At 38.1% G+C, this 26,564-nt stretch overlaps 1 protein-coding gene across 5 annotated transcripts in view; it reads left to right on the top strand.

Moving 5' to 3' along the window:
- LOC138838825 (glutamate receptor 4-like) overlaps positions 1 to 26,564 on the top strand; it is a 274,865-nt gene that overhangs the window by 174,958 nt on the left and 73,343 nt on the right. For all 5 annotated transcript variants that reach the window (XM_070038188.1, XM_070038187.1, XM_070038190.1 and 2 more), the window contains 2 exons: positions 5,418 to 5,602; positions 22,020 to 22,073. In XM_070038188.1, the coding sequence (XP_069894289.1) occupies positions 5,418 to 5,602; positions 22,020 to 22,073 (239 nt within the window). The remainder of the gene's footprint in view (positions 1 to 5,417; positions 5,603 to 22,019; positions 22,074 to 26,564) is intronic.

Below are 26,564 nucleotides of genomic sequence, written 5' to 3'. Positions count from 1 at the left end.
CCAAGGTTAAAATTCCATTGCTTTGGATAAAAGGAAGAATTGCTAGAGAATTATGGGTTCTACTACAATGGCTGAATGTCAGAGATTCGAAGCTTCAAGTTCTTTGTGAACGATGCATGCATACAGTATTATAGTGGTCAGACAGCAAAGGCATTACTGTCAGAAAACACAAGAGGCCTTAGGGATAAGGTAAGATCCCAAGGACTAGCTTTGAAATGGTCATTTTTTTTCCAATCCACTTTGAAAGGTAGATTTATCTAGTTTTACTTTTGAATGTTGAAGAAGAGAGAAACTCAACACATCCATTCTTATCTCAGGTTTACATGTATCACGTCAAGCTGGGTAAGAAAGAAAACCATTTGCTTATTTCCCCATGCCCTTCTTGAACGGTAGCATGAATAAATGCTTCGATCACAGCTGCAGAGAGCCTTCACCAAACTGCCATGCGGGTCCTTGCTCCTGTGCCTTGAGACCTTGAGGCCCACACTGTGACCTTTGAGCATGCTATGTCCCTACTAAGCCCCTTTGGCGGGAGTCCACACTAAGTGGTTACCAGATCTGCACTAGACTTCCAGTATGGTGGCAAAAAAGCAAGTGATCATCACAGACTGTCAGTCGTCTCTTTGAAGGAGGCTCACACACATACAGGCTCTTCTCCAACTCAGGAATCTAGTGCAAACCAGAAGAACTGATACTGTAGCAGCAGCTGCCCACACAGCCTATATGGCCGTGAGGACAGCCTTCATCTGAGCAATGCATAATGTTTCTCTACCTTCCTGATCAGAGTCTAACTAGTTGCTCTTACCCTCACCTCTCCCCTATTTCTGCCTTGAATTTTCTTTTCTGAGATAGGACTTCCAGACCCAGCATCCATTCCCTGTTCCATGAAGGTACACCCTGGGCATTCTCACTGGAAACCACAGTAGACACATTTCAGTCTTCATCCGAGGGGAACCTTGTGTGGCATATGGACAGGTTTTTGTCTTTGTGAAATGATCTCCTCCCTGGTGTAAATTTCTCCTGCTCTTCCTGCTGCTTTGTATACAGACATTCAAATCAAATAACAGTTCACCCCCCCCAAAAAAAAGAAGAACATCAAATAAATAAGCCCAGCTTGTGTAATTAGCAGCAGCAGCTCTGAGATGCTACTCATCCAAAATAGGTCATTATCCATGGATGAAATAAAATGTGTTGATGTGTGAAGATGCAAAGCTCAGGACTGTTCATTATCATCCTGCTTAGCTGAATTGATAGTATTATTATATGATATCATAGTAGGGTTAGAGATATTTCATGCACACTTGATAGTGCTCTGAGAGGTCTATAAGCATGCTTTCTTTTCTCTTCTTTTCTTTTGTCAGTCGTGGGGCTTTTGACCTCTGGGCCTCGGTGCTGTCCCTCAGCTCTTCATCTCAAGGCTAGTGTTCTACCACTTGAGCCACAGGGCCACTCCCGGCCTTTGCTGTTTATGTGGTGCCAAGGAATCGAACCCAGGGCGTCATTTATGTGAGGCTAGTACTCTACCACATAACCACCTTCCCAGCCCTCTTTTCTTTTCTTTTTCCTTCTTTGGTGCAGGTCTTGGGGCTTGAACTCAGGATCTGGGCACTGCCCCTGGGCTTTTTTGTTCAAGGCAAGTGCTCTACCACTTGAGCCAGAGCCCTGCTTCCAGCTTTTTGGTGATTAACTGGAGATAAGAGTCTCAGGGACTTTCCTACCTGGACTGGCTTCAAACTGGGATCCTCAGCTCTCAGGCTCCTGAGTAGGTAGGATTGTAGGCATGAACCACCAGTGCCAAGCTAGCTTACTTGTTTTTCATCATTAATGTGACTGTGTCCTTAATAGTCTCTCCCTATATTACTTTTTTAGTATTCCGATTCCATTGAAGACATTTATGCAACAATGTATCTTTTGTGTCATGGCCAGTTACCTATCTGACCTATTAGATACTAGATTCTCTGAAAAGATAAAGGATTATGTTTTTGTTTATCTTGATGAACCTTATAGAATCTTGTATGTAGCAACTTTTCAAGCAGTTATGTGGAATTGTTAGACAGCTTCTCAAGCATAATCAAGAGGTAAAAATTCTTTTACAGTAGCAAATTTCCTGTTAACTACGTGATTTTCACTTAAAATTGCAGCATTCCTTTTTTTGACTAGCCATATTATATTGCAGATTTTTTTAATAACTCACAAGATATAAATCAGAGCCAGATGTAGAAATTGTATGGCCTTACTTGTGATGATTTTTCTCGTTTATATAACAACTGAGTTACATAATCACAGATTCGACAGCAATATTTTCTCCTAGTTACAATATTTCCCCAGCTATCTTGGCAAATAAATAAGATGTGCACATCTGAGCAGCAATGAATAATAAGAGAGCACATTAACATCAAACACAACTTGTAAAAGAATCTAAGTTTTTTTTTCCCAAGGAACTGAAACTGACTGTTCTTTTCACCGCATTGAAAAGATGCCATTTATTTCTGACTATGATTAATGGGTCTTTTAGGTGGCCAACTTTCCCTGACATTTAACAAAGATTACATGCTTGGCTTTTTGTCTTATTTCAGCCCTAGCATCATTTGTAACTGAGCAATCAGATAATGAAATGCTGCCTTTTGAAGTATGGTTTTGTTTTATTAGTGTAAATCCTTCACTCTGGTGCTGGAAGTGGGAACAAATATAAATTTCATCAGAAGGTTGTCTCTCTACATCCTGTGAACGCCGTGTCAGCAGGAGAATCACAACATGAATGCCTTGTCCTGCCAGCCACATGATGTCAAAAAAAATATCAGCAATATCTAAAGAAACGAACCAAACCAGGGATTGATCCTGGAGAGCAGGAAGATTATTTTGATATGCGTGGCTCATGGTTATCATTTTTATAGCAAAAAAAGTCTTAGAATTACTTTTAGTGTGGTGATAAATAAAAGTAGAAAAAGGAAAAGTAAAGGGACCAACTGTCATTTTTCAAAGCGGTCCCTTCAAATCCAGCCATGTGTTGCTAGGTGTGATCAGAGAGCAAATCCCAAGGAAGTAATAAATGAGATATGAACACATGCATTAAGGAAAGTTTGTTTGTTTGTTTTTTTCTCCCATCCAGCTACATACGTGTTGAATAGGAAAAGGGGAGAAAGAGAGTCCTGGGCTTCCAGGGTTTTTTTTATAGCAAATGTTTTATTGTAATTAAGTGAGTACATAAATTTCACAGTATTGTGAAATAGTGATATTTAAAGTCACAAACACATTCTAACATTCATGGGGCAAATTGTCTGTATCGTGGTCTATAAGGTTTGTGAATTCTATGAGCTTTGACAATACAGTTATTTCTTCCATATCAGGTGACATGTACATTCCTTTCTTTTTGCTTAGTGTCAGCTGTTCCCTCTTTCCCGCTCAGGTTTTAAGGAGGTCTGAGTAAGATTTGAAAAGGTAATCACTGGCATGCCTTACTTGAAGGAGACTAAGTGAAGCAATAGGTATACCAGAATCATTACATAGTAATTAACACCTTCTCTCACTTCCTCTTTAGAGAATATATCTGTTCAGGAATAAATGAATCCTAACTGCCACAGTGTTTCTCTTTTTGGCTGGCTATCAAGTACTTTACATTTCAAATATGAGCCCATCATTAGTTTTATCAGTTGACATTACCTGAACATCATATTGGAAACTCACATGTAAAAAACACACCTCAAAAAAACCAACCTCCATGATCTGAGACTCACACACGATACAGAAAGTCAAAAAGGCTTTCTTTTTATCTTGCAAGCAATGAGTATTCCTCTCAGATCTTCACTTCTAATCTGCAAGGCTCAATTCTCACTTCAGAAAGTTAAGAGAGAGAAGCAATGGATGCACCTACAGCATGAACTCAAAGAAGCACTAGACTGCCTTGAAGAGGACTAGGATATTTTTATTTATGTTAAGCCATAAACTGAAAAACAATCACTGGCTAGTAGACTCTGATCCTAACCAGTCCTTATATGAAGTCTATTTATAGATTAGAGTACTCTCCCCCCCTCTTGGTCTCTCATATGATTATTTAAAACAGAGAACTAGAGTAAGCAGGAAGTTACTATGACACTGTTGGCCTTGGCATGAAGATATACACAGTGCTGAGATCACAGACTCACAGCTCCTTCATAACCCAGGTTCTTGGACTGGATGAGTCACCTTCCACCAAGTCCAGCAAAGCTAAAGAACATTCCCTCCTCCCACTCCCAACTCCAGCAACCTCTCCACCTTTATCATCCAATTCTAGAGGCTCTGGTATTTTCTTTGCCCCATACAGTAAAGTTTAACCAAACCTTTCCTTAAGGGCACCACAGTCCCTCAATTGGTAGTATCAGAGGGAGAAGAAGAGGGAGAGGAAGAGGGAGAAGGGGAGAGAGAGAGAGAGAAAGAGAGAGAGAGAGAGAGAGAGAGAGAGAGAGAGAGAGAGAGAGAGAGAGAGAGAGAGAGAGAGAGAGAGAGAGAGAGAGAAATGTACCAGGGTGGACTCAGGGTCTGGACATTATCTCTGAGCTTTTCTGCACAAGGCTAGCATGCGCTACCACTTGACCCATAGCTCCACTTTTGACTTTTTGGTAGTTAATTGGAGATAAGAGCCTCATGGGCTTTCCTGCCCAGGCTGGCTTTAAATCTCAAGCCTCAGATCTCAGGCTCTTGAGCAGCTAAGACTACAGGTGCGATCCACGAGGGCTCAGCTATCAATACGACTGGAAAAACTAAGTTACCTTTTTATTTAAATGGCTGTCTCTATGACCAGGCTATTGTCTCTCACCTAGTGATTACCAGCTCACTACCAACATCTATCATCCTCCTGCAAGGAAAGCAAGAGCTTAATAGCACTTCTGCAGAACACATCTGTCCACATTATCAAACGAGACCGCAAGGATAATGGCCTCCAATAAATACCATTGTGTTCTTTCTTTGACATCTTCTCTTCCATAGTTGAAGCCAAGAATGTTGTTAACAATTCAAGGAGAAGATCAAAGCAGTTATTCAAAAATGAATTCTGACAACAGGGTAGAATAACAAAAAGGGTTTATGGAGTCGATGTTAACTACAGGTGGTGGTAGATTTGGGTTTTAGTTTATCTCATCAAATCATAATGGTAATAATGTCCAGAGCAATGGAATGCTCTCTGGTGGAGTGATTTTTGAGAGCTTACCCAAGGTAGGGTGATGCTACTTCATTCAATCAATAGCTTAAGAGATTATGTTGCTCTCAGTAAAGAAAGCGAGAGAAAGTGATTCTGAAATAATCACTCCCCTTTTCGAGTGTCTAAGCAATCAGAGTGTATTTTTGAGCCTAAAAAATATTGATGTGGTCTCAGTGCCTGCATTGAGTCACTACAGAGGAAGAAAAGCATGTTTTAATAACTCTCCTTCCTCCCCTCCCCCCAGGGTACTCCATACTTCAAGCTATTATGGAAAAAGCAGGACAAAATGGTTGGCATGTCAGCGCTATATGTGTGGAAAATTTTAATGATGTCAGCTATCGACAGCTTCTAGAAGAACTTGACAGAAGACAAGAGAAGAAATTTGTGATAGACTGTGAGATAGAGAGGCTTCAAAACATATTAGAACAGGTAAGTCCTAGATTTCTATCTTGCAAGGAAGTCCTGGATTTCTCTCTCCATGTTGCTTCTATGCCTTATAGCCAAATGGTGACCTGGGCCCAGTTTGTCTTCGTGAACGTCCATCTCCCAACTTTTTAGTTTGTGAATATGAGGGAGGTTTGGGAGTGTTCCATGATTTAGCTTCAGGACCAAATCATAATTCCTCATAACCAAAGGCCACTTTGGTTCTGCGGACTCAGAGAATTTGGGAGCGTTGCCTGTCCTACAATATGAAGACCTGATTAATGGGCAGTTCATTGGTGAGTCATGAAGACCTTTTAGCTTTCTGTTTTCAGAAATGCTAATTTTGAACATTAATGCCATCAGGATAGCAGAATTTTTTTTTAAATGTGTGCTGTTTAGAATCCTTTAGAGAATTAGCTGCAGGAGAAATGGCAATGTAAATTAGCAAAGCCATGGAATAAAAGAGAATTATGTGGAATACTGTGGGTAGTTTTCTTCTTTCCTGGTAGAGGTGGTAAGTATATTATCCAACCACCAATAAAGATGATTTTCAACTCTCCTTGCAAAGGAAGATTCTTTTCATAAAGCTTCCAATAAATAGTTCTTGATTTGATTTGAAGTAGGCAGGAAAAGATAAAACTGAGCTTGTCATTGTGTTAAATGATGATAGGAAAATATCACCCTGTAATGGATAACATTTGCCTTTGTCCTAACCCCGCAGATTACGATAAAGAAGGGAGGCAATCTTCAGCCAAAATTGTAGTGAATGTATGCCATCTAGTGGCAGTACATGTGCTTGCTTATTATATTCCCCTACACTGCTCTGGGTTGTCTAGACAATAGAGTTGAGGTGATTTAAGGTTAGTGACATCACATCGTTTCACTAGGTAATAACACGATCACATTTGTAGTAGTAAATCCACTAATTTGGAGGCTGATTTCTAAGAGTCTCTGCAGTACTCAGTTATAAAATTCTCAGCTATAAAATTAAATCCAAAATATGTTTCAGAAATTCCTCTTCCATACCTTACACCTCTATAGGAGAACTGACGGAAAGCTATCGTGACAATAACATATATGGCAACTCCTCAGTACAGTTACTTAAAAATAATAAAAATATTCAAAACATTTATACTGCCTGTCTAAGGCATAAACCTAGACTCTAAGAGAAGCTGACCATTTACCTCTTATTCAATCTTTTTAGAAGAAAAAGCCAAAACTCAAAACACTTCACTGAAGCAATAGGGATGTGCCGTTTTGAGATTAGTTATAAACCTATCCATCATTCAAGTTTATTCCAGAGAGAGTCTGGAGAGTCATTAAGGTGGTACTTATTCAAGATAGATGAAGACATTAACGAACTCTGGGAGAATCCCATGAAGAACCTTCTTCCTGACTTTCTTAAGCAGTATAGTAGTCTCTCCAGCACCCATTCCCTCTTCCTCCCACTGTCACCCTTGTGTTGAACACTGGAGTTGTTTGACCTGAACAATTGAAGCTTTATAAATAGCTCGGGATGCCTCCCACTGAGCAGCCAGTTCTACCCACTGCCTGGATTGCCAAATTCCTGTCCGAGGCTGAGGAAGCTCAGAAATCCTCTCCACTTAGCACCTGTGCTTACGAGAACAAATCTAGAGGAGGCAATTGAGTGCCCAAACCACACTGACCCATTTCAGAAGCTTATCTGATTTCTAAGAAGAAAATGAGCACACTGCAGTGTTTTGGATCAACTCTGAATAAGCCTTAAATGAGCTCCTGCTCAGGAAACTGGACATGGTGTAGGGGAGGTTTTTGTTTTGGTTTTGTCCTTTTGAAAAATTTAGAAAACTTGAGTGTCTACGTTTCTTAAGGCTTTTGACTGAATTCTAAAAGGTGGCTTTTTACAAAAAAGAAAAAGAAAAGAAAATGGCTGCATAGAAAAAAGAATGATAATAGACCCTTGTCCTTTTAAGCATTTCTCAGGTAGATATCGCAAAAATGGTCACAGTCCATAGTATTATAGGAAACCAGTGTGCTTTTAATTGTCTGTTCCCCCTACTCAAGAAAAGCTTTGCTTCTAAACATGATTGTCTCTTGGTATCTGTATTTCAATTCCTCATAGCTCTAATCAAAATCATTTCTCAGGTTTATTCTTGACTCAATCAAACACAAGAGCTAACTCCAACTTTGTCTTAAACTTAGACATGACTATGTTTCAACATATCCCTGTGTTTCAAAATTCCTTAGTAAACAATGCAGAGCAATTTCAGAGAATCAACCAAAGCAATTTTTTTTAAGTCCTTACCAGAAGCTGGGAACAGAAAGCAAGAGAGGGAGATGGGAGAGATTGGCTCATAGATACAAAGTCACGGATAAAAGACAGAAGGTCCTGGTGTTCTTCTAGCCCACAGGAGGGTGATGATAAGTTAACAATATTGGGTTTTATGTTTCAGAGTAGAAGAGAAGTTTTCATTTCCTCATTCCAAAAGAAATGATAAGTTTTTGAGAGAATGACTAACTTAAATATCGGAAGTTAATATAACATGTGCACCTACCAAAACAATCACCCTTCACTTAAAATGTACAGTTCTGTCAATAAAAAAACATTGTTTTAATGAAGTTTTGAAAGTAAATATGTGATTGGGGGGGAAAAGCACCTTTGAAACAGGAGGCCTCTCTCCAAACAATGCAAATCAATGCAATGAATATGAAGGGATTCCTAATAAAATTTCTAGAAGCACACGCCATATTGTGGTAGCATGCTGTCAGTAATTACTTCCTTGACATTTTAATTTGCATCAGTTTGTAAATTGCTAAAACATAATGGAAATAGCCCACACTGTATTCTTTCAAAATATATTAATGGACAGCTATGGTTAGAAGAGCATTTTATCTTCTGTATGCTTTCCAATTCTTATGCCATGAACTAATTAGTTCCCATAAATATGTTGCTATTTAAAACTGTAAATAGTCATATACTCATTCAAACATTTCAAAACATGAACATCGGAATGTTAAATTAAGTTTAGGTTTGAGGATGGATGACTCTGGCTCAATCCTTGTATGTTGAGCTATAGTTGAACTTAGTATAAGTAGCCGAGTTATCAGTCATAGCCAATCTCAAGTAACCCGGCCAATAAGGTAAAACAACAGACTAGGTAAGAAACTCCTTAAATCACTTCACTTCCACTTCCTGTACTTCTGAAGACTAACTGATCTTTTTTAAAAAAAAAGTAAATTAAGATATAAATATTTTTAATAATTTTGCTTTGGGGGCAAGAATATTTAAAGATGTAACCTTAGACATTTTGGTTTTCTACTCTAAATGAAATAACAGAGAAATGGAAGAATTTATGTAAAATAACACTCACCATACTAGACTTAAAACTACAAAGTTAGCTTTAGCATTATCTGATTTATGTCAATCCAATCAAATAAGCTCTCTTTTTAGCTCTCCAAATGGGTAAAATGATCCTCTAATCTACAGAAAATAAGGAAACTCTAAAAAGAAACTTGAAAGTTTTTTACATGTTTCCTGAATCTATGGTTTTCATTAGCATCTCCAGTTTTACTCAAACTAATATTATGAGTTTAGCTAAAAGATATTCTAAATTCCACTTTGGACACTAACTTCATTCTCCTCACCTAATTTTTCCCTTTAAATAAACAAGGTTATTTTGAACAATAGCTATTATAGCTGTGATCAAATGAAGTGTTTTCATAGCAAAACAAGTGGTTTCTAGGGAGAACATTCTATATATTTTATTTTTCACATATCTATTATTTTAAGTCCTGAACTCAATACGTGCAGTCCACAGGAAGTCTACCTAAGGTCTAATCAATTGAATAGTCAAGTATCAGACATGAAACTCATGTTTAGCCAAGTAGCAAAAGTAGCAATAACAAACTGGACCTTTTTTTTTTTTTTTTTTTTTTTTTTTTTTGGTCAGTTGTGAGGCTTGAACTCTGGGCCTGGGGGCTGTCCCTGAGCTCTTCAACTCAAGGCTAGTGCTCTACCACTTTAAGTCACAGCTCCACTTCCGGTTTTCTTTTTTTTTTTTTTTTTAATTGTGAAAATACCATACAGAGGGGTTACAATTACACGGGCAAAGTATTGAGTACAGTTCTTATCAAGCATTGTTGCCTCCTCCTTTGTTTCCCGTTTTCCGATGGTTAATTGGAGATAAGAATCTCAGGGATGTGGACAGAAGGGAACCTTACTGCATTGTTGGTGGGAGTGTAAACTTGTTCAACCACTTTGGAAAGCAGTATGGAGGTTCCTCAAAAGACTTCACATAGAGCTCCCCTATAACCCAGCAATCCCACTTTTGGGCATTTACCCAAATGTTTACAAACAAGACCACACTAAAGCTACCAGCACAACTATGTTTATTGCAGCATTATTTACCATAGCTAAATATGGAACCAACCCAGATGCCCCTCAGTAGATGAATGGATCAAGAAAATGTGGTATATATATACACAATGGAATTCTATGCCTCCATCAGAAAGAATGACATTGCCACATTTGTGAGGAAATGGAAAGACTTGGAAAAAACTATATTAAGTGAAGTAAGCCAGGCCCAAAGAAACATAGGTCCCATGGTTTCCCTTATTTGCAATATCTAGTATATGTATGAGTCAAGCAGAAAAGGTCAGATAATGTGATGCCAGAAAAATGAACCCTTAGATATGTATTTAAATGTTTTTTTTCTTTAATGCATTTGTTTCTAACGCATTTATAAGATTATTTCTTTGTTGCTTTGTATGCCCCTTCCCCACAGTATAACCCCTGCTTTCACTGTATTTGATGTAGGTATAATTTGTGGAGGGGAAGGGGAAAAACAAGTTGTTTAAATAAGGATACAGGTGGACTCGTTGCAACAATGAGAAGTACAAGTTGTCATGTCGAAAACGAACTTTACAACTTTGGTGGGGGGGGAGGGTTGGGTGGGGGGACGGGAGGAGGCTGGGAAGGGATGTGAAGGGTAAACAAAGGAGGAGGCTACAATGCTTGATAAGAAATGTACTCATTATCTTGCCCATGTAATTGTAACCCCTCTGTACAGTATGTTCACAATAAAAAAGAAAAAAAAAAAGAATCTCAGGGACTTTCCTGCCCGGGCTGGCTTTGAACCATGATCCTCAAATCTCAGATTCCTGAGCAGCTAGGATTACAGGCATGAGCCACCTGTGCCCAGCATCTATTTTGATTTGAATCAACAATTATTTGAACACAACAGCACTTGAGACTAGTGGTTGCTACATTCACTCTACGATAAGAAAACCAGCATGTTCTGCAATCAGATTTGTATGTTTCTAGAGTTTATGAACACCCAATGTTGATGTTCTGCATCAGACAAGTAAAAACAGGATGATTCCAGAACAGATGTGTTTCGCTCTAAGATATGAATGAGAAATCTTCAGTTGTTTATTTTATTTTTGTGCTATTCCTGGGTCTTGAACTCGGGGCCTGGGCACTGTGTATTTGAACTTTTGTTCTCAAGGCTAGCACTCTACCATTGAGCCACAGCTCAACTTCCCACTTTTTGGTGGTTAATTGGAGATAAGAGTCTCACAGACTTTCCTTCCCAGGCTGGCTTTGAACCTCAACCCTCAGATCCCAGCCTCCTGAGTAGCTAGGATTACAGGAGGGAGCTACTGATGCTCAGCTTTCAATTGCTTATTTTTTAAAAGTAAGTAGAATCACTAAACACTATGAGCCTTTCTTTTCTTCAAATACGGCAAATTGAGCCCATCAGCTTTATGTTGTAAAGCCCTGCTCCTCTAAAAATCAATAATACTATTTCCAATGTAGTCTTTTTGGTATTAAGTGTGATCACGAAGTAACATATAATCTTACTCATGAGAAATGTCTTGAAATGAAGCATAAAGTAAAACCTCAGTCACATGGCTATTTTATATAATAATTAATAAGTTATATTATTTTTGTAGGTACTTATATATCTATATATACTATATATCTATATATTATATTCTATATCTATGTAGATATAGAATATAGATTCTCTGTTCTGCTAAAGTGTTCAGCAAAACAGATCCTTTCTCTGTTCTGAGTAGTAACTCTATATCTAGTTGAAAAATTGCTGCAATATATCTTCTTTTAGAAAAAATATTTTATAGCAGGTTCACAAGAATGTCACACCGTCTCACGGATATCTCCGTGATTCTATGAATGTCAGTTCTTACGAACAGTGGAAGATCCCAAAGACAGTCCAGGGAGAACTGGGGCTCTGCACACACCGGTGGATCTGTCTCATCAGGGTGACCAAGGATTTCTCAGGAGGTGGTGGTGAAGTCTGACCTTCCGTTATGAAATAGACCTTTGACAGAAGCATGAGGAACTGTCTCTACATGGACATCTCCGCTGCCTCTTTGTCACCTCAGTCGTACTCCCTGGAGCCCCTTTCCATGGCTGTCATTTTCACCACGTGAAAAGTCAGCATCCCACTAGACACAATGTCACAGTTAGCAAACCAGTAACCTCACAGTGTTCAGAAATACGTTGTTGTTGTTGTTTTTAATTTTTAAAAAAGTTAAGTTGAACTCCACGATTGTCCTCCACGACACATCACATGGCTACCGGAGACCAGTCATCCTGCTCAGGACAAGAGCAACTCGAAAAAAGGAAGTTTTTCTCAAATATAAAAATCATCCTTTGCACAAGAGCGTTGAAATGTGGAGTGTCCTCATTCTAAGTCCAAAGCTACTAATTATGACTAGCCCCCCCAAGGGAAACCACAGGTCCCAGACAGGACCTTTGGCCAACAGTCAAAAACGATGTCTTTTTCAAATACTCAGAATTGCACCACATCTAGAATTCTACTTCATCTATTCCAATTCTTCCCACTGCCCCCGCACCCAAATCTCTAACATGAACATTAAGTATGAAAAGAGTTAAGTATGAAAACATTAAGTATGAAAACTAAGGAAAGTGTGGCTTAAGCCAGGAGCTGGTTGAGTCATTTTAATTACTGGCTAATGGCCTTCTTTTCAAGTTACACACACACACACACACACACACCTCATATCCCAACAGACTTTAAAAACAAAACTGGAAGAGGCAGAAAAGACAAGAAGAAATATAAAGGAAAGCTAGCCAAAGTGAGGATAGCTGATAATTGGACATAATGACTGGTTATTTGAGTCACTTGTACAAAAATTGATCAAGCGTATTCTGACAGTGGGCGGGTGCTTCATACATTCACTTCTTCTATCTGTTAGGTACTGTTCAAGAAACTGAAGGCCATAAAAAAATGAATCTATAGCCCAGTCCCTAAATAGAAAATGTTTGCACTCAACATGAATAAATAAATTACAAGAAAATGTGATGGCTTTGGGAGCATAGCTATTAGAAATTGTATCAGGAACCTGGAAGATGGATAACTAAAAAACAGTCAAAGCAGTCAGGAGTGTTTCACAGAACAGCAACAACAATAGACATAGAAAATAAAAATGCATTCTGTGCCTTTTCCCAGGTGCAGAAAATGGGTAAGGACAGACCAAGACAGAAGCATAAATGCAAGACCTGGAAAAGTTTAGAAGATGGAGCCTTGGTTATATGTGACAAAATTGGGATAGACAGTAAAGGCAGAAATTAGAATATACCGTTAGGTAAAAGAGCTGCAAAGATTGGAGAGTAAAGCCCTGAATTCCTTACATGCATCAATCTAAGTGTCTGTCTTCTCTACTGAGATTGTATCACCATCAGGGAGATATTACCAATATTTCCTCATCAACTATGTAGGGCCCCCAAAATTATTGTGGAGTAAATGAACACTTGATCGGACCTACATGAAGGCCTGGGCAGGAGATGCCTCGTGTGTGTTTAAGGGAAGAGCATCTGAGCCCACAAAGACAAAACAATTACCCAGAAATCTTTCTTGTCCATAATCTCACCTACTAAAAATGTCAGGAGACCTATATCCTACAGTTTGTTGTATAAATTGAAAAGAACTCAAGAGTTTCATTTCCTAGATTCAAGTAACAAGTCGCAAAAAATCAGCAGGGACACATCAGGTGGCCAACAAATTACCAGGGCAATGGAAGCCTTCCAGCAACTTCCCACACCACAGCCCTGACAGGACCCACTGCTGTTCTTTCCCTTATCCACCTTTGCCCAGTCAGGACCTGACTGCCATAAGATAAGAAGACATGAAGTTATGTTAAGAAGGTGGCACTTTCTTCTTAAATCTTACTTTTCAGCTGAATTGGTTGGAATGTTCAGGTCCCTAGTTCATTATCATGTGCTGGGTTTGTTGTTTTCACAGAAAATGAAAACACCCTTGATCTCAGAGAAGTGCAAATGGAAATGGCCATATAAGAAAAGGGTGTGTAATTGTTTCCTAGCAACTGTTAGTGTGATTGTGGCTGTATTCCATTTTCTTATAAAGTTTTTAAAAAGCAAAACCAAAAGATAAAATACTGAGAAAAAAAAGAAGCAAAGAATGTAAGATTTTTCAAGGAAGAAGGCAAGTGTAGTCAGAATGCAAGTGTTTTTGCTTGAATTATTGTGAATTCCAGAATTACATTAAGTTCAACTACATTTTTTTTAACCTCTAAGAACACTAGTTAGAATACTACCTCCATTGTTGGTTTGGACAATCCAAATATTCATTTCTTTCAAAAAGGTAAAGTAAAATCTGATTGATAATGGAGAAATATAAATTTGATTCATTTTTCTAGCTTTAAATCTATCAGCTGCATGGACACACCCATTATCATTGCCAAAAAGGAAATTTATATTCCTTATTAAGGAGAAAGCAAAAGACAAATTCCAAATTTACTTCAGCAGAAGTTTGCATCTGCTCCTCAAAAAAGAAAAGTTAGCACTGGTGGCTAACACCTGTAATCTTAGCTACTCAGGAGGCTGAGATCTAATGCTCAATCTTGGTTTGAAGCCAGTGGGAACAGGAAATCCCATGAGACTTTTATCACCAATTAATCACAGAAAAAGCCAGAAGTGGTGCTATAGCTCAAGGGTTAGAGTGCTAGCCTTGTGCACAAAGAGCTTAGCGAAAGCTCCCAGGCCAAATAAATAAATAAATAATAAGATTAACAAAAAAGGAATCAAGAGGAAAACATTCAAACATACCTTCAAGGACACTCTTCTGAATCTAAACATCATAAATATAACTGTACTTTTATAATTACATTACACAGTTCAGCAAGAAAATGTATTGCCTGCCAGAAAATGAAGTGATGCAACTTTTTAATCACTTTGATTCAGCCAGAAAGGTAATGAAACAAATTCATTCTTAGCCTTCCCATTCAGATTAACCACAAAACCCAGTGTACTTCTCTACTGAGGGGATTAAGTTGTGTCAACCTACATCAATAGCAAATATTTTAAGTTCCAGCTTAAATAAAACTCCAATCATGGCCAAGATTAGACTGTGGAAGGAAATCAAACTAGTATCAGTTACCCCAAAATAAGAAAGAGTAAAAGGTTTACATAATCACTAGCAAATTAGAATTTTCTCTTTCTTGCTAGAAATAGGCCAAATAATTGTTATAGTACTTCCAGAGTGTAAGCTTAAATTACCACTGTACTGCCTAATGGCCATCCTTTCAAAAAAAAGAAAACCCCCAAACCCCACAGGATCCATGGGGAGACATATACATAAATATATATATATTCATTTTATAATTTTGTGTTTATAATATAATGTGATCCAGGCAAAATAAGAACACTTTTCTTGTCTGCACTCACTCGATTGTACTGTTTTCCTGTCTTATATACACATAACACCTTTATCCAAGTGGTCATTTATCTGATAAATATTTATCTCCTGCCTTCCGGTGTCTAAGACTTCCACTTAAGTGCACTTCATTTTGGTCCATCCCATGAAGGACCTCCAAATATAGAACAGGAACACTAATAATGCAGCACAATATGGGAAAAAATGTACAAAACATGAAGTGTTAAAAATTGTTGAAATAGATGAGTTCGACTCCCCCAGGAAGGAGGTCAGGAAAGAGCAGGAAACAAGGACAGTCAAGGCTAATGGAGAATTGATCGTGAATTTGACATTGCAATAAACAATACATAATACCAAATGGTGACAATGAAACATTATTCATTGATTGCACTCATTTGTAAATGTCTGAATTGCCAAGGCTTCTGATGTACACTTAGTATAGAAATTCATAGTTTCTATTATTTTTAAGCTTTTGAGTAATGGAACTGATCTTACTAGGTTTGGTTTGATGTTTTTGTTGCTGTTGTTGTTTTAAGAAAAAAAAAAGCAAATTGCTTCTGGTAATTTTACCAGTAATGTTAGATAATAAACAAAGTAGTTTCTAAATTTTGTCCAAACTATGTAAAACAGAGGCAAAGTACCTACCTATTGAGATACTGATTCACAGTATCACACTATTTGATTTACAAATATCACACACCTAACAGGTATATTTCACTGGAGGCTTTTTTGATATAAAGGAGGGCTGTTTTTTGCTGACTCTTTATAGTTATGGCATTTTGTTTTTTAAAACAATATTGGGGTTAATTATTTGAAAGAATGTGCAGGATTAACTTAAAAACTGCATTCCCATTTACTGAGACAGCATTTCTCCTTGCATCTACTTTTTCCCGATGGCTTCATTTTATGGGCACTTAGGTTTTCCATTACCTAAAAATTTGAAGTAAAGCAATAAAAATTCCAAATGAGCTCAAAGGCAAAGAACATATCCTACTGAAATAAAATCAAAGAGAATAACTCTGGGGTCATATGTCTTACATGCTTAATTAATCCCACGCACATCTGTTGAATGTAATTACAGACATATGCAAATTCGAAAACCCATCATCCAAAAGTTATTAGCAGAATGTATTCAATAGTAAAGGTGAGGCTACCTCAAGAAATGACAGACAGAAGTTACATTAAGTGTGCTTTCAAAGGATTGAGCTTAAATGATTGTGAATAAAGATAATCAGCGATGCAGGGAAATAAGAAAATGTCATAGCAACTTGTATGTTTCCTTGAAAGCAACAAGATCTGAAATGCACGGAGAAAGTTAAGAAGGGGGATGAGTGAAAATAACACTACAAGCAGGATATCCTTCACCTTCAAACATTCTTCAACAAAACTGCACATGAAAGGCTCTTGAGAATTCAGTGGATATTAACATATTAAAGCCTCTAAAAATTCCTGTAGCAAAGAAATCTTTTAAACCTTATTGAACCTTAGGCTCCTTACAAAATTAGCCACAGAACACTTTATTTCTTTGACAACCGTCTTTTTGTACTTTATTTTCCCAGCATTCATTGGGGGGGGGGGAATGTTTAGAATTACATCAATGCTTGAACATGATCAAGAACTACAGAAGCCAAGGGTAAGGCAGATCTGGAGCTCACAGGATCCTCCCAGAACCGGCGATGCTCACTTCCTCCAGGCACAGAGCCACACCCTAGTGTCTTGTCTCAATCTTAGAAAGCATCATCTCCTGAGCATGGCCCCTCACACAGCGCCAAGTCATCCCATGCTGGGACCATCGAGTTTTATCTTTAGCCCATTTGGTCTTAACTATTCAGCACGTATTCCTTCAAAATGATAAACTCCTTTAAAGCATATATGTCCATGAGTGACATTTGAAGGTAATTTGTATCCCCATCACTAGCAGCTCCCTCAAGTTTTCTCTTTTTTTGTTTTTGTTTTTTCGTTAGTCTTAGGGCTTGAACTCAGGGCCTGGGCGCTGTCCCTGAGCATTTTTGCTCCAGGCTAGCACTCTATCACTTTGAGCCGCAGCTCTGCTTCCCGAGTTTAGGTGGTTAATTGGAGATAAGAGTCTCACACTTCCTTGCCTGGGCTGGATTGGAACTGTGATCCTCAGATCTCAGCTTCCTGAGTAGTTAGGATTCCAGGCATGCGCCTCCAATGTCTGTCTTCCCTCAAGTTTTCTTTATGACCTATGACTATTAACTCATTGATGAGATGCTAATTAAGAGCATCTCAAGATATATTGTATAATATTTGTATAATATTCTATTATACAATTAATAAAAGCTAACTCTGAGTGGACACATGTCTACAATCCTCGCACTAAAAAGTCTGAAACAGAAAAATCAAGAGTTCAAGGCCAGCCTAGGCCACATTACAAAAATTAATTCTGTGTACTATTTATGGAATTGCCATAAGTATGTGTTCAACATGTATTTGTACATAAATTATATTAAGAGAGAACATCATGAAATATATTTAACACTGAATTATATTGTTCATATACATACAGATTGAGCTTTGATTGATGAAGCTGAGTTTGTCAGAGTACCTAGGTTTATCTGTTTTGTTGAATTACGTATACATTAAGTTTAGGATATATACTTGAAATGAACTTTTAAATATACACCTAATGAAGTTCAAGCTATGAAAATTTAAATCCAAGTACTTTAAGTTTTTCTGCTACTTTAAGCTTTTCTGCTAATTAGTTTATTGAAGACCTATGATGAAATCTCACACTGAGCATTGGAGCATTGGTCTACCTGCACTTTCTTCATCTGTGTCCCTAGCCCAGACTCATGCATAAAAGAATTAAAAGCACCTTGCATACAGATTGTTATTCAAGTAACACTATGTTCAGATAGGAGATAATTGCAAGGAAGAGAGCTGTGGGTTTGTTTCATTATGAGAACTTAGGAATTTCTCTAACAGAATCTTTGTGTTAATTAAAATCTAGTATATTAAAGGATGTCATCTTCACATGCTTCCTTTCCTACAGGAAATATATATTAATTTGGGCCAAAAGTATTTTTCTGGAAACCTGTGGCATAAATAAGGGACCATGTTATAGTTGAAGAAATATAGAAACTATAGTCAAGACGTGTGGACTGGAGTCAGGCTGACTCTAAGTGTCTGTGGATTTTGGTTTTATTGCTAGTACTGGGACATGCACTCAGGGCTTGGACACTATCCTTTAGCCTTTTTACTCAAGGCTGACTCTCTACCACTTGAGTCACAGATCCACCTCTGGCTTTTTTGGGTAGTTAATTGAAGATAAAAGCCTCACCAATTTTCCTGCCTGGGCTGGCTTTGAACCTTGATCCTCATATCTCAGCCTCCTGAGTAGCTGGAAAGTAAAGGTTACCCCAGCTGATAATCACCGGTATCAGAATCATTTTATATGACTTCTTACAAAATGACTCTTTAATTATAACGAGGATGATTCTAAATGTTTCTTTTAAACTATTATATGTGCTTTTAAATGCATTGTCACAGGATCTTCTATGTCTCTTTGAAAGTACTTTAGTCCCTAAATTAAAATGCTATTCAATGAAATGAAATATTCCTCAGAGATGTGCAATGTTACCGGGGTTTGTGTGTGCATATAGAATTTCAGAGCCACAGTAACAGGCAGAGAGAAGGGTGGTGTTGCTCTGTGACCTGCTTTTCTGTAGCTGCCATAATGTAGTTACCATAATGAAACAAAGGAGCACAGAGGCAGGAAGGGAAAACTAAAATTAACATAACATCTGCTTTTCACTCTAAACTTCTATTCACACCAATCTCTCTCAGAGGGGCCTCAATTTCCCAATCCTTACATTGGGGAGTCCAGGCCAATAGTAAATTAAAATCCATTATGTGAGAGAAAGCAATCTTTTAAACAGTCTCAATAAAGCCAGGCCTGGCAGCTCACGCTTGTAATCTCAGCTATTTGGGAGACCAAGACAGAAAGATGACAAGTTTGAGACCCTATCTCAAAGTCAGAGTAAAACAGTGAAAGGGGAGACATGGGTAAAGATGTATCCTATTCGTAAACTGACTTGTTGAATGGTAATTCCTTTGTCCAACTATTTAAAGATAACAACAATGTAATATTAAAAATCACAGTTAAAATCAAGAGGACTGTGCACACATTTCAAATAGAAATTGCTTGCCTAGCATCCATGGTGCTCTGAGTTCAAATCTCAGTACCATAAAGAAAAATTAAAAAGACACAGATTTATTTCCTTTCTCTTAAAGCATTTGATAGCTTTCTATTGATCTTGCTAGCTATGTCCTTTGCCATGCAAAGGCTCTGCAGTTTCATGCAACACCATTTGTCTAACCTTTCTTTGATTTGTTGTGTTTCTGGGTCCCTATTAAAAAAAATTTGGCCTGTGCCAAGGAGCCCTAGAGTTTCTCCTATTCTGTCCTGTAATGTTTTCAGGGTGTCTGGTTTTACTTCAAGGTCTTTGATTCTGGTTCAGGGTGATCTATAAGGATCTAATTTTGGTTTTCTACAGATGTTTAACCAATTTTGCCAGCACCATTTACTGAAGAGGCTGTCTTTCTTCCATTCTATTTTTTTTGGCTCCCTTATTGAGATTAGATGGCTATAGGTCTGTGAGTTCATTTCTGGGTCTTCAGTTCTATTCCATTGGTCCTCAAGTCTGCTCTCGTGCCAGAAATGAAATCCAAGATAAGGACACAAGGTGTCTTTCTTTGTCCTTGTTGTTTTTTAATGTACTATGTGATTTTTTTTTCTTTCTTGGGTATGTTCTTCCCCCTATAGTATATCCCCTTTGGTCACTGTATTTGATTTTGGCACCCAACATCTTGTATATACATGTAATTTGGGGAGGGGAAGGGGAGTAACAAAATGCTGAAACAGGACACAGGATGACCCATTGCGACAATGATATTCACAAGACACTATGTTGGAAATGAACTTTACAACTTCCAGATAGGGAGTGGAAAAAGTGGGGGAGGTGCAGGAGGGAAAGGATAGTAGGAGAAAAACAAAGAAACATACTCATTACCTTTCCAATAAAATAAAATAAAATTAAAAGTGTCTGATAGCCCTAGTTCTTCTTGGACTTTGCTCACCTGGTCCCATTCATACCTTAGACCCTTAGAATTAATATCCTGCTCTTAGCTTGTAATGTTGTATTTTAAGTCTGTAGCTTGTTCACTCAAGTTCCCTGCCTTATATTCTTCTCTGAGGAAACTAAAACGAAAGCTGTTGTTGTTGTTGTTTTCTGAAGTAACAATTTTGAAGCAAAAATTTCAATACCAAAATGTGTTGAGTAGGCTTTAGAACTAACTACAATTCCTTCCTAGACTGTCTAGATATGACAGTGACGCTTTCATGGAGATACTGCTGCTAGATTGCCATTGCTTCCAACTTCTTTTCTTTTCTTAGCATTTGCAGGTGTTCATGTGTAAAAATGAATGTCTTATAAAACTGGTGTGGGTTTTCCACTGCAGTCAAAAATTCTCAAGCTGATACTATTTAGAAAGGAGCAGGAGCTGGACGCCAGTGATTCATGCCTGTAATCCTAGCTACTCAGAGGGCTGAGATCTGAAGAGCTCAGTTCATAGCCAGCCCAGACAGAAAGGTCCTTCAGACTTTTTATCTCCAACTAACGACCAGAAAACTGGAAGTGGAGCTGTGGCTCAAAGTGGTAGAGTGCTAGCCTTGAGCAAAAAAGGTCAGGAATAGCGCCCAGGCCCTGAGTTCAAAGCCCTATGACTGATGAAAGAAAGGAAGAAAGGAAGAAAGGATGGAAGGAAGGAAGGAAGAAGGAAGGAAGGAAGGAAGGAAGGAAGAAAGGGAGGGAGGGAGGGAGGGAGGGAGGGAGGGAGGGAGGGAGGGGGGGAAGAGAGAACAAGAAAGAAAGAGAGAAAGAGAGAAAGGGGGTGGGAAGTATGGAAGGAGGGAGAGGAAAGACGGAGGGAAGGAAGGGAGGGAGAAAGGGAAGGAAAGAAGGAAGGAAGGAAGGAGGGAAAGGAAAGGAAAGGAAAGGAAAGGAAAGGAAAGGAAAGGAAAGGAAAGGAAAGGAAAGGAAAGGAAAAGAAGAGATCTGGGGGTTTTAAAAAGGTGCAAAGGGGCTTGAATGGGCATACCAGAAAAAGTAATAGTGAATCAGAAACTTTGCCAAGGTAAAGAGCATAAATCTATAATAGATTCAGGTCTAGGGTATGTAATATGTAACTGAGTGCTAATTATCATGTGCTCCCGGATAATCGTTAAACCTGAAGTTCCCAGAGAATACAATTGTACCAGCTTGCTAAATTCATATTAAACCAATCAGTTTTGCAATCAGGTTTGTCCAATATGACAGTTTATTAAACTGGTTCTTTACTAAACTTTTTTTTATAATTCCATTTATTGTATCCATCTTCATGGCAAAAGTCTCAAGAGAAATTTTTAGACTAACTGTAAACCAGATACATCTGGAGATAAAACCCATGGAGAAAAAAATCAAGATATAGTGATGAATTTCTAGGAAAGAAAAGCTTCAGTGTCCACGAACAATTGGTAGAGCTATTGGTTATTTCTAATTAATATGGTTTGAATAAAATTCTTGCCATTAAAACATGTCACTGTTGTAAGGAAAACGACATTTTTTTTCTCATGAAATTATGCTACAATGGTTATATTTTAAATATAATTTTTCAGTAAAGTTACATTGATTTTCTCTTATTTCCTTCTATTTCCACAGATTGTGAGTGTTGGAAAGCATGTTAAAGGCTACCATTATATCATTGCCAATTTGGTAAGAGCTCTTAATTTTCTACTTTTCCTAAGAATTGCTCAAGCATTCAAGATTATTTTAACTGGGCCTTACAATAATGTTCCACTAAATGCTCAAACTCTATTTCTTACTTAGCCTTTTATAACTCATAGATATTTTATGGAATGTAGAATGTCTAATGCAGAATTCAGTATATTTTTATGCAGACTAGCTGGATATCTGCCAAAGTGGCCTTTAAAACTAATTATACCATTTTACTTTGCCATGATATCACTTGTCAAATTAAATACTGGCTTTCTGTCTGTCTAAATGATAAATGCTACTCTGCAGATAAAGATTGCCAATATGTGGGTATTGCATGAGTCATCTAAACTGATGGCCTACATTCTCCAACTTTAAGGACAACAGAATATGATGGCTATACCAACAAATCTTCAATTTGGTCACTGCTTAAGTACTACATAGAAGTGGTTGATGAACAAGGTGCACATACATTAAGGAAATTCCTAAAGGCCCAAGGAAGTCCTTTTAAATTTCTTGACAAGGCTAAATAGTCTTTGTTGACTTTATGAGTAGCAACACTGGCCATCCTCTACCTCTTTATTACAGTTCCATCTGCACTAAGGGCCTGACACACACGGTGGTTCCTTCCCAGACCAAGTCAGGGATGTCACCTTATTTTCCTATCTAGTCCCATCATGCATTGTTTGATGAGTGTCTTGTGCCAGAAGCAGGGAAGATACTAAAGACTCCAGTCTGTTATTTCATTCTAGTGAATAGACTTCTGCACATTGGAACAGAAAATTACAGTCACTCCCTAGTGACCTGGATTCCAGAGTAGAGCTGAAATAGGAAAATACAACAGTAGATGATGATTAAACTCTTACTGTACTGGGTTTCTTAAAGCATAATTTTGCAACCTAATAAGTGATCATAGAAATACTGGGAAATTTGGACTTGTCTTTTCCATTGATTTGGATGTGTGCTTTATTATTTTTTTTTATAAAAACACAAAGTTCAAAGCAAATATATTCTGTCATTAGTCACTATAAGTAAAAGACTATGATTATGGGGTAGCTGTCCTCACACTGATAGTGAATAATGAGATTTTTAACTAATTACTGCACACAGATGGTCTTGACATCTCTACTTTCCAAACAACAGAATTTAGAAAAAAGTATATATATATATATATATATATATATATACACATATATATACATACTTATATATACATATACACACATATACATATATATATGTATCTTCCCAGAAGTGAGTTGCTGACATTGACAACTAAAATAAACCAATAACAAATAGAAAAATTAATATTTAGAATCCTATAATGGTTATCATATTCTATCTTAAACAGCTATAATAGATGGTGGCATATTTAAGTTATTAAAGTAGCAACACATAAAGTAGAAAATATGGGCTTGCAGAAGGGAAGAAAAACTATAACTCTCACTAAAACTAAGCCCTTTTATCATACATACCCAATATGTTTGTAACACATGATTAAGCCAGGGACTTGCACATATCTGCATAATATGGATTCTGTCGACATTCACTGAGCCTTAAAAGACTATTGTAATGCCAGGATGATTTTTGTTTTATTTAGCCAGTCAACAAACATTTCTTGAGAGCTATGTATATAGGAGTTCCAAATACAATCAAAATGAAAAATCAGCTAGACACCTATGGTTCATGCCTATAAATCCTAGCTACTCAGGAGGCTTAGGTCTGAGGATGGCAGTTCAAACTCAGCTAAAGCAGACTTCTCAAGATTCTTACCTCCAATTACATGGCAGAAAGCCAAAGTAGAGATGTGTCTCTAATGGTACAGCACCAGCCTTGAATAAAAAAAAACAAGTGAGACCATAAAGACCTGAATTCAAACCCCAGTACACACACACACACACACACACACACACACACACACACACACACACACACACACACACACCACATACCACACACATGAGAGAGAGAGAGAGAGAGAGAGAGAGAGAGAGAGAGAGAGAGAGAAAAATTGTTATATTTAATGTTAAAAGCTGATTTTTTTCCAAGATAAAAGCAAAATATAAGCTGGGTCTGGTAGCTGATGACTGTAATCCTAAATACTCAGGTGGCTGAGATCTGAGGATCATGGTTCCAAGCCAGCCCCAGCAAGAAAGTCCATGAGACTATTATTTCCATTAATCAGAGAAAAAGCCTGAAGTGGAGCTGTGGCTCAATTGATAGAGGGCTGGCCTTCAGTAAAAAAAAAAAAAAAAAAAAAAAAAAAGCTCAGGGAGCCTGGTACCGGTGGCTCACACCTATAATCCTAGCTACTCAGGAGGCTGAGATCTGAGGATCATGGTTCAAAGCCAGCCCGGGCAGGAAAGTCCATGAAACTCTTATATCCAATAAACCACCAGAAATGCAGAAGTGGTGCTGTAGCTCAAGTGGTAGAGCTCTAGCCTTGAGCTGAAGAGCTGAGGGACAGCACTTAGGCCCAGAGTTCAAGCTCCCCCATAACCGACAAAAAAAAAAAAGGCTCAGGGACAGCACCCAGGCCCAGTGTTCAAGCCCCAGGACCAGAATCAAAAAATTAAAAAAAAATATATTCTCCCTGTTTCAATAAAATACTATGTTAAAGGTCCTAACAGGTAATTCAACAAAAATAAATAAAAGACATCCAGATCAAGAATAAAAATTCCTAAGGAATCAAAAATTAAAATGTTGCACAAATAAGTGAATTCAGAGGGTAGCAGGATATAAGGTCAATAATTTAAGGTCAATAATTTAAATCAGTTGTATTTGCATGTAATTAGAAATATTTGTAAATATATTAAAATAATTTTAATTTCATTTTTGCAGTTATACTTTAGCAGGAGACACCTACTTAACCAACTCATCAGAACTATTTTCTAAAATGTAGTTTTTATACATACCTTTTTTTAAATAAGTTTTTTATTGTGAAAATACCATACAGAGGGGTTACAATTACATGAGCAAGGTAATGAGTACATTTCTTATCAAGCATTGTTACCTCCTCCTTTGTTTTTCCCCTACCATCCCTTCCCTCCCACCTCCACAACTACACTCCCTCCCACCCCCCCCACCCCCCCACCACACCTCCCCCCATCAAAGTTGTAAAGTTTGTTTTTCGACATAGCGTCTTGTACACCTCATTGTTGCAATGGGTCCACCTGCATCTTGTAGCTACATAAAATTGCTAAGAGACAGAATCAAGATGTTCTCTGTTGGTTCATTGTAGACTTTTTCTCTAAACTTAAGACAATTGCTCTCCTACTTTGTGCTTAGACTTCTTCTTTTCCACTTCTTCCTTCACTTTGCCACCAGTTTTGTTTTGTTTTCATTGTTGTTGTTTTGCCAGTCCTGGGGCTTGAACTCAGGGCCTGGATGCTGTCCCTGAGCCTCTTTGTGATCAAGGCTAGCATCACTTGGGCCACAGCGCCACGTGTGGCATTTTCTAAGTAACTGATTGGAGATGGAAGTCTCATGGATTTTCCCATCCGGTCTGGCTTCAAACTGTGATCCTCAGATCTCAGCCTCCTGAGTAGCTAGGATTACAGGCATGAGCACCAATGCCTGGCTATTTTTTTCTCCAGACAGTTATGATTCTATCATTGCCTTTCTTACAGCTTCCCATTAGCCTGAAGCTGAAAATAGCCAAGAAACTCTCATGACCTGATCTCCTGTGGCCTTTTCAGGCCCCCACCTGCAACAGCTGGTCTCCCCTCTCTACAGGACTTCACATTTCTCTGATAGCCCCAACTCTGAGTCATTGCCCCAGCTTTTAATGTCTTCTACCAGAGTGAGCCTTCTACAGCGAAGCCCTTAGATCCTTTAGGAACACCTATTTTTAGTATTTATCCTAACACAGATAACCCTCGAGATTTTACTCCTGAACTCCACAGTCTCCCCGCAGTCCTCTTTGCATGCACCCTTTTCCAAAGCAAAAGAATTTCCAGACACTTAATACTTCCTTTCTCTTTTTAGCTTTAGACACTTTCCTCCTGTCCAGTGTGTGATTTCCATCATTTCCTTTAGAAGCCATCTTTAAATACCCAATCTCCTGGGTTCATGAAGCACCCTCGACCTGGTAGTGCAGAATTCATCTTCTTTTCCATTCATGTAATCGTTATTTTAGACTTCCTGTATGCAAGCGCTGCCCAGAATCTTCCAGTATGGCTGCCACAAAGCATTAGCTCAGGAGGACGTTGCGAAAGGCAGGAAGCTGTCTGTGTTTAACCTTTTAAAATGGATCTTTAGCTGCTGAACTGCTTGTCCTCTACCTCCAGCTTTGGACAGTCTCTTTGCTCTGTTACTATAATTGTTTCAATTAGTCCTTAAAATAGTTGTGTTGATTTTATAGACTGGCAAATGAGGTTGAACTGTCATTTCTCCAAAATCACACAGACCATTAAAAGTCTCAAAGACAAGTTGGAAGGTTCTGGCCTGTCTGACTGCAGTGAATAAATACAGCCACAAATAAAATGTAAC

The sequence above is a fragment of the Dipodomys merriami genome, unplaced genomic scaffold, assembly GCF_024711535.1.
Source record: "Dipodomys merriami isolate MVZ:Mamm:240054 unplaced genomic scaffold, mDipMer1.0.p SCAF_29, whole genome shotgun sequence".
NCBI lineage: Eukaryota > Metazoa > Chordata > Mammalia > Rodentia > Heteromyidae > Dipodomys > Dipodomys merriami.
The sequence above is the reverse complement of the archived record's forward strand: the minus strand, read 5'-3'. Positions and strand labels throughout refer to the sequence as shown.